This window comes from Python bivittatus, unplaced genomic scaffold (assembly GCF_059951505.1).
Source record: "Python bivittatus isolate LINGU-HERP-01145 unplaced genomic scaffold, Pbiv_v1 ctg000430_np1212, whole genome shotgun sequence".
Lineage (NCBI taxonomy): Eukaryota > Metazoa > Chordata > Lepidosauria > Squamata > Pythonidae > Python > Python bivittatus.
In genome coordinates this window covers 1769218-1780824 of record NW_028277071.1, presented here as the reverse complement: position 1 = coordinate 1780824, position 11607 = coordinate 1769218, and the positions used below count along the sequence as shown (strand labels likewise).

The following is an 11607-nucleotide window of genomic DNA, read 5'->3' as shown; positions in this document are numbered from 1 at the left end:
GCTTTTATGGATGCTGTATAAGTGTGATATGGCTGGGCTCATACCAGAGGCAAGGTTGAAATGCACGTACACTCTGCTGTGGTTTGATCATTTAACTCAGCCAGTTGGGTTAATGCACTGGCTCGCTTAACCATGGACTCCCCTCCCCTCCTTCCCTTTCCGACTTTTCATGTTGAAATTCCAAAGAAGACAGCTCACGTTGGGCACTGCTTTTTATACAAAACAGGTCACAGACATGTTTCCTTGTTATGTTCTTTTTAAAAATATATCACAATAAACTCAAGTTGTATTCCTCAGCAGCAAGGAAGCAAAAGCTTGTGGTTCCAAGATGCGACAAAGTTCAAAACGTCTTTACGTTCAGGGATCCATAGCTCCAGTTCTTGGACAAGGAGTAGGAAGGAAGCCGAGTCACTACTTGCTCAGCGACTCCATGTTGGTTAATACTTAGCCCAAAATGAAAGGGTGCTGCTAAACTTCCTGTTCAGCTGGCATCTTAACTTTCTTGTGCATAATGATCTGAAGGATAGATCCTCTAAACCAGTGTTTTGGACCTTGACAACTTTAAGATGTGTGGACTTCAATTCCCAGAATCCCCTAGTCAGGGGGATTCTGGGAGTTGAAGTCCACACATCTTAAGTTGCAGTGGTTGAGAAACACCCCTCTAAACCAAAACCCATGAAGGTATTTGAAGGTCTATTGGATCTCAGAATGGTAAGTGTTCCTCCGTGCTGTTGACTATCTCAGTTTCCTTCTTGAAGAAACAGGAGCCAATGTCCAGGAACATTTTCTTTTAAAAATCTCAAGCTAGCTCTCTTGATGCATGGGGGGGCGGGGGGGGGGCGGGGGAGCAGATGGCCTGCTGCAAAATTCCGTCCCGTCCGTGGCTTTGGGGAAAGGTGGTTCTCAGAACATCCATACGTTCAGACCCTCCAACCCAGATCGTCAATTCACAGAAGACAATGAGTCAGAATAAGCCATGGCCCAGTTGCTCAGCTAACTCCTGGAGCTGTGCTGGAAAAAGATTGATTTGACAAACTGTCGGCAGCATGTTGCAGCCCAAGCAACAGACACGTTAAGAAAAGGTGGCAGTGGTCATTACAGAAAAGCGCACACCGCTCTTGGTGATTCAGGTGGAGAATCAGGTATACATGAAAGCTAAAGCAACTTTGGGTACTGGAAAGTCCAGATGTCCCCAGCTGGTATCTTCTAGATATACTTGGACTTGAACTCTGAGAATCCCAGCCAGCATGGCTGATGCCTCATTGGGAATATAGCATGCTTTTCAAAACTTAGGGTCTTATTCCTGGATATTTAGAAGCAAGACCCCCTTGACTTCAGGACCGAGGAACTTTCTACAGCAATCATAATTAACTACCATTTGATCAAAACTGTTAACCTCAATTTTCCCCTAAAAAGGTCACCTCCCAATTTAGCAACTCCAGCAGTTAGGAGTGTTGACTGGAGGGAAACACACACCCAACTGGGGGGTGGGGGGTGAATCTCCACAATATTAGGAATATACTAGCATTTTTCACTTATGAGCAGGTCTCCATTTCTGATGTCCTCCAAGCGTGGATCAGTTGTTCTGATACATACACTCATGTCCCCTTGAATGACTAGCCACAGGAGGTAACCCCTGTCATTTGCAAAATCAATTATTCTGGACCAGGAGGCATCCATAATCTGAGAAGTAGGTTCCATCCATGCTGAATATGAATATATATATATATACATATAAAAAGTCCATATGCATAGACACCTCTTCTTGGCAATAAATAACTTTGCCCAATGCGGCATTGGCCAGGATCAGATCCAGAAACGTGCCTTCAGTCCATCTTCAGGTTCAGAGTGTCATCCCGACATCAAGAAAGTCCAAACTGAAGAGTAAACAAGGTTCTCCCTTGGTACGTGCCATCTTTGGAAGAGTCTTTGGGTTTCTGGGTTCCCAGGAAGGCATCCAAAAAGTCTTTTTAAGGGAGGGGATGCCTGATCCACCTTTTCCAAGGTTAGACATAAGCATTCTTACCATACTTGCCCGTACTGCTAGCGTTGGAGTCTCTGCGGGGACGAGAGACTGTGGTGTTGGGAGCCGACATGCCACTCTTGGGTGCCTTGTATGGATATATGTAGCTGGTAAGAGCAGAACAGGGAGATGTCAGTGTTTGGATTCAATAAGCTTTCAGCAAAGTATTTGGCACTTCAGCCCTGTTCTCACCTGTTGTCCTGGGATGAGTTTGTCCGACACGAACTGAACAGAAAACAACCTCCTATGATCACCAGCAAGGAAGCACTCCAGCCTAGATAGAGGGCAGGTCCAATTTCATATCTGAGTAAGCAAAGAAGAGTGATCGGTTGGGTGGCTGGCTGATGGATGCATTGATATTTTCACTTTTCTCTGAGACTGGAGATATGGGAGGGGTTGTTTCCCCTAATTTCATCCCTCCCTATAAGGAAGAGTGGGATGAGTCAGAAGGACTGGCTCAAGTCACCCGGTGGGCAACATCTTTAAGTAAGAACGTAATCTGGGTCTCTTGGGTCCAAAGTCAACACCTTAATTATTCTATCCCATCAGAAAAATGTCCCAAAGATTTGCTTCAACCCTCTGAATTAGAAGCAAGAAATTGTTAAAATCCCTTACTTTGGGCTCTTTAAGATACAAAAAAAGTCCTTGGTGGATTCTCTAAGATACAAGAATGGGTGACAAGGGATGCTACATAACCAGCCTGCATTGTTATGTTAAAACAAAGAGGTGGAATGGCCTATTTTCCAACATCTAGCGTCCTTTTGTTTTCCCACCACTCACTGTTCCATTGTAAAAACAGAAGTTGTCAACTTTCCTTACACGGAAGATCTGTCTGCCACCTCAATACCTCAGAACTTACCCCCAGAAAAGCAAACCAGTGTAAGGGTTGAGAAATTGAACAAAAGCAGCCTGTGCTAATCTTACTATTTGTGGAATATATATCCTACTTTCTTCCAAGGAGCCCAGTGCAGTGTAAACGGTCCATCCTGCCACTTTCTTTTTTTCAACCTTTGAGTCAGGCTACTCAGAAAAAGAATATAGATCCATGCTTTAGAGACTTACTTTATTCCAGCATAGAGCGGGTTAAAAAAGTCACGGGTGATATTGAAGGCATACCACGAAATGGTCACCATCCCACACAGGCCTGAACAGAAAGAAGAATATTTAGGGTGAGAAACAGCTTTGGGGACCCTGTTAGCTTGAGAGGATTTGCTTTTTAGAAACTCAGATAGCTGCAGGGCCAAGGGAGAAGGACAATGCCTTCACTGGGGAGAAGAGTTGCAAATGTGAGATGTGAGGCTGTACTACTTGAATCAAGAAATAAAGAGCCATCAGAAGTGTTGTGGCAACGAGAGAACACACAAAATCCACGTCTCCCATGAGCAATGGCTAAATGTTTCTCCTCGATGTTTTGTTTTTTTGCTTTTTTGTTTTTTTAAGTAGAAACATTAGTTGAACATCCTTGCACCCAGCTTGCAAAGCTGGTAGTAGAAACAATCACTAATCTCACTCAATTTACTTAACCTTTTTAACTGTGGATGTCACCAGGAAGTGATGGTGTGTTTTGTGTACATGGTCATCCGCTCCTCATGTTGATGATTTTCCACTGATTCCCATACCATTCGGAAACACATATATGGAACGTATACTGAATTCAAGCTCTAGGCAGCTTACATGGAGATCTCCCCACAGCAAGAACCCTGTGATGTAGATTGAGGTAGATTTCCATGACCGAAGATGGATTTGAACCTGGGTCTCCCTCCTCCTAGTCCAGCCCCTTAACCACTACACTACACTGGCTATGAAGGGTGGTTCTTCAGCAAATAGAACAAATGACTATTGGAGGAGCTGGGTGGGAACACCCCAACAACTGTTACGGAGTCAGCAAGATTCGAACCTGGGTGAGGAAAACCCAGTGGATTTCTAGCCATCGCTTTAATCCCTCAGCTACAAGTATTGCACTGATATCATTGAGTTCCTGGTAGACTAAGACCAGCCATGGAAGCGTTGCCATCCCTGTAAATGAGTGTGCCATCCCTGTAAATGAGTGTGCCCTGCTTTCTGTGATGTCAGCGCAGCGCTAAGTCTAACTGGCGCATGGCATTGTGACATCACAATGTGAGCCTTGTTCTCTGCCAAACATAGACTAGACCTGAGTAGAGAAGGAAACTAATACACCTTCCCACAATCGAGCAGACAACCTCTCAGCTTACCATGTTGTGTGAGTCCAAGAAAAGCAAGGTAGGAGACAGGAACCCAACCCATTGGCCAGCTTGGGGACAAGCCAAGCATATCAACCCAGAAGAGGGCAAGTGTGAACCACTCCTGTATTGTGGCCAAGGAAACTACGTGGATGAGAATTATCAGGAATTCAGCTCAACTCAAAAGGAAGACCAGTCCCAGCATCAGGCAATCTCAGCTGATCTCAAAAAGCTGAACAGAGTTGAACCTGGTTAGTACCTGGATGGGAGACCACCAGGAACTCCTGAGAGTGAAGGCTAGCCTGGGAAGCATCCCAGAGAAAAACACACCACTTGTACATTACTGCCGAGAAAACTCCAAGGACGTGCGTCAAGTCACCAGGAGTCCAGCAGGAGTCTCATAGGAGACTTAACTTTTTAATCCCAATTCCCCAGCAAACGTATCTCAAACATCCTGTTTCTTTGGGCTGGGGGCAGAAGAGCAGAAGGCAAGTACTTTCGTAATCCCACCCAATGAGAACAGCCAGCGAGACAAACGCAGGAGAAAATTCCGCCCCAGCTTACCGGCCAGGATGAACAAGCAGCCCCCAACAACTGCCATCTTGGCCTTTGCGTTGGGGTTATTTTCAGCCACTTTGGTGCACTGTAAACCCAACATGCTGCTCAGGATCCCTAAGAAACCCAGGACCAATGCACTGATCATGAGGGCCCGCGAAGCTTGCAGATATGCTGGAGGGGAGAAAAAAAGGAGAATGGTGAGTGCAGCTGCTTCCCATGACTTTTTTATGTCTGTCTGTCTGTCTGTCTAATTATCTATCTATCTATCTATCTATCTATCTATCTATCTATCTATCTATCTATCTATCTATCCATATGCAAAAGATGAAAGAGAGGAAGGAATGCACGCAGGCTTAACATACCTACTATACATGATTTTATATACTAATCAAAACTAGGGTTACATGAATATTTATTCATAATTAAATGGTTAAGATTTAAACCAGTGTATCTCAACTTTGGCAACGTTAAGGTGTGTGGACTTCAACTCCCAGAATTCCCCAGCCAGCATGCTGTATGTGTGTGTGTATGTATGTGTGTGTGTGTGTGTATACACACATACACACACACATACATACATACACACACACACATTGTATAGATTATGGTATAACTGATTATGCTAAATAATTAAAAGATTATACTATATAGTAGTATACACACACACACAAACACACACCATTATAGATTATGGTATAACTGAAAGATAATTACACTTTCAAGCAACAGGTGATCTACATCACTTGGCTGACTCAACCATTCAGCCGACTGCATCAGACGCTGAAACAAATTATCATTTATACATCAGGATGGCTGGATGGTTTTAGACTAAACCAAACCAAACCAGCCCCGTCAGGGTTTACAGGTAGTCCTCACTTAACGACCACATTAGGGACAGGAAAATTGGTTGTTAAGTGGGGTGGTCATTAAGTGAGTCACCACGTGACTGGCCCCAATTTTACGACCATTTTTAGATGGTCTTTAAGCAAATCATGTGGTCGTTAAGTGAATCCAACTTCCCCAATGGACTTTTTGCTGGAATTTGCTTAGCAACCACGTGATTCGTTTAACAACTGTTGTAAAAAAGATTGCAAATCACAATCACATGACCGCGGGGGTGGTGCAACAGTTTGCGACTGTGATGGAATGGAATTATGAAGGCCAGACTCAGGGAGGGAAACATCCTCTTTCGTCTCCTGAGGGGCGAGGAAGAGATAAGAGGATGAGGCTGGCACCTCCCTGAGGAATTCACTCTGTTTTGACTTGCTGACTATGGGAACTGAGTTTCAGTCTGGGAAGATTCTTGCTAGAGGTTGTAGCTAATAAACATTGCTGAACTGAATCTGCATGGTCTCCTGGAGTTCCGTGGGCTAGGCCTGACAGCAACAGTTAAAAGTGTGAGCACAGGTCATAAAGCACTTTTTCCAAGGCCGGTGTAACTTCAAACCATTGTTAAACAAATGGTCATTAAGCGAGACTACCTGTAATGCAGTATGAAACTGACCATAATTGGAGGAAAAACCTTGGAGCTTGTCAAAGGGATCCATTCCCATGTGGCCAAACCAAAAGTTTATTTTTATAAAGGGTTACCTTCAGGTTATGTTGATAACATCATTACATATCTGCTGAGCAAATAAACTCTGCCCTCCAAAAAAAGTCCTGTTTATTTTCTTCTGTCAACAGGCTCAACCTACCTTAACATTCCCTTTCTTTCACCCAGAACAAAGCAAAGTTCTATGTAGCAACAGCTAGATTGACCCCACAGTACTCATTGGACACATGGCTAGCTTAATAGTTGACCTTAAAAAAACAAACATGCAGCCATCAAGCCAGCTAGCCACCACCTGAAACCCTCCCAACATGGGGTCGCAACTCTCCAAATTCCCAGCCAATCTGGTGCCCCACGGGCTGGGGATGATGCAGCTTGTAGTCTAGCATATTGGCAGGACACCAGCTTGGGGGAAAATGGGTGTAGACAAATGCAGACTAATCTGCTATAGTCACATGAGTGTCTGGTACCGAGGAGAGAGATGCTCTCGGTGCACAGAACCATCTTGCAAATGGTACAATTAGGTAACGTTAAACTCAGCACGGCCATCATCTCCTAATTCCCAGCATTTCAGATCTTCTTTTTTGTCCTTCCAGGTTACGAAGCCAGCCTTCAGGGTTTGTCAGTTGATGAAGACCCTGGACTTGTACCCCAAGGTCTTCCTTGGACTTGTACCCCAAGGTCTCGCCGTGAGGGCTTCCCTGGAAACTTGGAACGTGAGGGAGGGTGGGGAAAGATAAACCAACACATTTCTGGGACAATGTTTCTCTCCTGATCTTTTGTGCTTGGAGATCGTCTGGTCATTTTGGCTTCAGTTCTGCCTCCTTATGGAAGAAGAAAACCACAACAAAAGGTCTGTTGTGTTGGTAGAGGTGTAGTGACAAATATTAACCAGGAAGTAAGAAGAAAGGGGGCATTCCTTGCTTCCACCCCAGCAGTAGTTTGAGCAGGGACAGTCTCGGGCCAGGTGTTCCATCTTCAGTCCCAGGCTGAGTCCTTCTCAGCGTCGCTCCTTCCAATGCCTTCTTTTCCTGCTCCAGAGGCTGGTAAGGGTGGCCCCTGTCAGCCAGGCAATGGAGCGATGCTTTGAAGGGGATCTCGAAATCAAGGGAGAGATCCTAAGATCTGCAACAAAATGTTGCATGGTGGGGCGCTACTGGTCTGGAGCTTCAGGCTCCAAATTTAGAGACACATACTTCTTGGGTCAAACCAAGTGCACTTAAAGGATCAGAAGGAGTTCGGGAGCACCTTTTCCAACGAACACATTTTATGAAAAGGCTAGCCACTCTGTGCATCTGAGGAAGCAAGCTGCATGTCACAAAAACTATTTGTCTTTTCATAAAATGCATTTGTTGAAAAAGGTGCTCCCAGACTCCTGGTTTCTTACTACCAGAGACTAACACGGCTCTCCTCCTCCAATGCACTCAAAGAGACTCTCTTGCAGATAGACATGACTGGTTTTTCCTGGGATAGTCCATATTAACCCTGGTCCCCACCAGTCAGCATTCTGATCCTCTGAACAATTTAGAGTTATATCTGCTCAGGCTGATAACTTATGCATTATCCCCACAGTTGCATTCACATTGCACATGTGGCTATTTTTGTCTGTATTCCTGCACCATATTTAGCCCAGATGGCTTGACCATGGTGTACAGAAGAAGCCCCGGATTGCTGGCTTCGCGCAAGATGATAAGCCCTAAAAGCTATGGTTCGCAAACCAGACTGGCTAAGTTCAAACAACACACGAAGGCAAAACCAAACCAACCACATTTTTCTGCTTTTCGTAAAAGCCGCATGCAAATATTCCATGCAAAGTTGCAAAGCTCTGCACGAGGTAGGTGTGTTTGTTGTGAAAGACACACTGCTGAGAAGTTGGCAAAGTGGATTAGAATTTCACAACTTTACCCCAACCTGCTGGTGTGTCAGATAGACACAGACTTATTGAACCTCTGCAATTGGCAGCGACTTTCCGCAAACAGCCTACCAGGATACTGATGTGCACACTGCCTAAAACGTAGTCTTGGCCGGCGCTGAGAACGATTAGCATAGCCAAAAATGTGTTTACAGGTATTCTTATCTTAACCATTTTCCTATCAGCGATCAGATAATTGCTCGATGCTGCCCCCTGTTGGCTCTGTGGAAAATAGGCGGAGGGATGTATCGATCGATCGATCGCTGCAGGGCGAAAAATACTTTATCCCCTAAAACTTCTCGCCTGATTTAGAACTTGAGCTTGGCAGGGGAAATGAAGCCTGGGCCAAAATAAATAAATACATAAATAAATAAATGAAATCAAACATCCTTATCTCTAGATGATCAAAGAAACATGTCTGAAAAAATGGGTCAGTTTTAGGCAGGGAAGGAGAGCTTCCCTTTGTGTCCTTTGGAAAACCGTTGCTGAATTTCTGCCTGTTGCGCAGCTACGCAGAGCAAGGGGCATGGGGTGGTGGTAAACCTTAACAGCGAGACGGGGGGAATTCTCAGGCCTGCAGTAAGTTGGCAACCTCTGAATTAGTTGCATTAATTCAGTGGGAAAAGACTTATTCTTCGGTTTATGGCAGGAGAATTCTGGGAGACGGAGTGCTGATTTCTCTGGAGGATTAGCACTTTAAGGTGTGTGGACTTCGACTCCCAGAATTCCCCAGCCAGCACATCTGGGGTTCAGCGGGGAGGAGACGCAGCTTGAGTGGGATGGGGAGAGACCCGGAGCAGGCTAACCCAAGAGCGCCTGGACGGCAGCCTCTGTGCTGCCACAGTATGATGGGTGTTGTGGTCTCAAGCATCTGGAAGGGCAGAGGGAAGGGCAAAGGCTGGCCGGCCCGGGATATCTAGCAGCTGTGGGCAGGGAGTCTCCTCAAAAGCCCAAAGACGGCCGGATCGAGATCTGGGAGTCAAGCCGGATCGCCGGGCGGAGGTCTGGGCGCAGAACCGGTGCGCCTCCGTCGCGCCGAATCGACGGCTGGCCAAGACCTTGGCAGGATCCGGGGAGGCGACCCGCCCTGATCCGCGGGTTCCTTTCCAGCCCTGTCCCCCACCCCGGCGGCCTTGGGGAGAGCCGGACTACAATTCCCATCCCTCCCCGACCCCTTCCCCAGGGCGCAGCATCCCAGCCGCCGCCAGCAGCGGGCAAGTCCCCGCCACCCTCCAGGGCTCACCGGGCAGCTCGAGCAAGGACTGGAACTCCCAGCAGTTGTGGACGCCGGTGGAGTCGGTGGCGCAGCTCTGCCACAGGTTCTCGTAGATGGTGGAGGTGGTGATGACGTTGCCGGAGACGCTGGAGACCCTCCAGTAGCTGTTGAAGAGGGTCACGGCCAGCAGCGCCCACCCGACGGTGCTCAGGAAGAAGCCCACCGTCTCCAGCAGGAGCGACATGCTGCAGCCGGCGGGAGCGCGGCGGGAGGCGGCGGCGGCGGCGAGGGCAGCGCGACGGGGACCCCGGCGGCAGGCGGAGAGCGCAAACCCAGCGCAGAGCGGCCGCGGGAGGCGCGTCGAGGCTTCCTCGGGGCTCGGCTGCGCGGAGGAGCAGGTAAGGGCGAGGGGTGACGTCAGCGCCCGGACCGAAGTCCACCTCTAGCGGGAATGGGCAGGTGCTGAGAGCCGCGAGGCCGGCGCGGAGGCTCCCGCGCTTAAGTTCCTCCCCGTCCCTTGGCCCGCTAGTTTTCCGCACCAAGCGCTGCGGGCGGGGACGGTGAGCTGGCAGCGGAAGAGGAGGGGGGGCCATGCGAGGCGCTGCTGGTCCTGCGGATGATGGGCGAGGTAGTCCGGCGGCCTGGGGGGCGCAGGCGCTCGGGATCGCGCGCGGGCAGGCGCATTCCGCCGCCGGCATCCTTTCTGGGGAGAAGGGGGAATGGTTCGGACCTGACGCTGAGCCATCCCGCCCTTCGGTTGTGCGCTTGTCTTGGGAATTCAGGCGTCTGGGTTTGCGACGGAGCAAAAGGCATCTCCCAGCCGCTTACTCAACAAACCTGGTTCAAACAAACCACAGCTGGCTTCAGTGCGCCAACTGTCTCTCTCCTTCTCCTGCTGAAGTCAGGCCACTTCTGGGCAGTTGCCCCCAAATCTGTCCCGCATGTCTTTGAAGCCTGCAGGAACGCAGCTCAACTCCAGAAAGGCATTTGCCTTTCCCTGGCACTTTAGACTGAGACCCCAGGAGCCCCAAGAAGCAGGTTAGCAGAGTGAACCAATGCAGCCCCCCCCCCGTCTCCCCTCCAAATGTTTCTCCCCTTCTCTCTCTCTCTCTCTCTCTCTCTCTCCATCCTGTGTCTCTTTCTCTAGCCTCCTTTTTCCTACCAGCTCTCTTCCTCCATTCCTCCTTTGCAAAGGGATCGTGGCTGCCAGAGACTGATATGCATCAGCCCCCACAACCCAAAGGAGAGCCAGGTCCCTGCTCAGATGATGCGGGGAGGGGCAAGGGGGCTTAGCAATTGGCAATGGGGCTGGAGAGCTAGCATGGTTTCACCACAGGGTTGGGGGCTCATCCAATCCCTTTCAGTTGCAGGCTTAAAAGACCAGAATAATGCCAGGGAGAGCCAGGTGCAAGAACTCTCTCAGCCCCAAAGCTCCTTGGTTGACTTTGGCCAAGTTGTTGTCTCTCCGCAAGCTACCTCACAGGGTTGTTGGTGGGAGGAAAAATTGGAGGGGGGAGCCCCAGATAGGCCACCTGGAGGTCCAACAACCAAAATAGTCATGATAACCAATAAACAAAATAATCTACAGGCTAAGAAACCAGATGCACAATCACAGGAAGTGAATCCCACAATGAGACTTAATCCAGCCTAACTCCAACCAGGATCCCATCCTTCCCCCAGTGAAATCCTAGGTGGGTATCCTGCAATTTCCCTCTGAAAATCCAAATGCAACTCAAGCTGAGCCAGCACCACCAAATCCATATGAAGGCTAACGATGCGAAGGAGAGTGACTCAAGCGACCATCACTGCTTTCTGGAAAGATTCGTGCATTGAGAAGAGTTGGGGAGAAATTCCTGGGAAGAAGATGAAGCCAAGTTTATGAACTGATGCCAGCATGGAAAAAATGAAGAGTATTTGGTTTCTCTCTCTTTCTCTGGGTTTCAGAATAATAGAATTGGCAACATCGTCATGGAACTGATAGATCAAGGATAGACCATAAACAAAAGCAAAATAAAAAAATGTTGCACAGATAGTATCATGATGCAAGAGAAGTGAGAACCTTCCAGAGTTGCTGAACTCCATTTCCCAGCATTCCTCGTCACTGGCCATGCTTGATGGGACTGTTGGGAGTTCTAGTTTAGCAGCTTC

General features: G+C 48.0%; 1 protein-coding gene across 1 annotated transcript; it reads right to left on the bottom strand.

Annotated features, from left to right (window-relative positions):
* Positions 1 to 240: 240 nt before the first annotated feature.
* Positions 241 to 9738, bottom strand: CLDN15 (claudin 15). The gene is made up of 5 exons (XM_025171534.2): positions 9487 to 9738; positions 4789 to 4953; positions 3086 to 3167; positions 2216 to 2326; positions 241 to 2130 (listed from the first exon to the last, which is right to left on the bottom strand). Exons 1-5 carry the CDS (start codon positions 9701 to 9703, stop codon positions 2007 to 2009), a joined length of 699 nt encoding a protein of 232 aa, XP_025027302.2. The 5' UTR covers positions 9704 to 9738; the 3' UTR covers positions 241 to 2006.
* Positions 9739 to 11607: the final 1869 nt, after the last annotated feature.

Coding starts and splice junctions, on each gene's coding strand:
- CLDN15 (XM_025171534.2), bottom strand. CDS start 9,703: ATGTCGCTCCTGCTGGAGACGGTGGGCTTCTTCCTGAGCACCGTCGGG. Junction 4,954..9,486: donor GTCCTTGCTCGAGCTGCCCG/GTGAGCCCTGGA, acceptor TCTCCCCTCCAG/CATATCTGCAAGCTTCGCGG. Junction 2,327..3,085: donor CCGCTCTATGCTGGAATAAA/GTAAGTCTCTAA, acceptor TTGCTTACTCAG/ATATGAAATTGGACCTGCCC.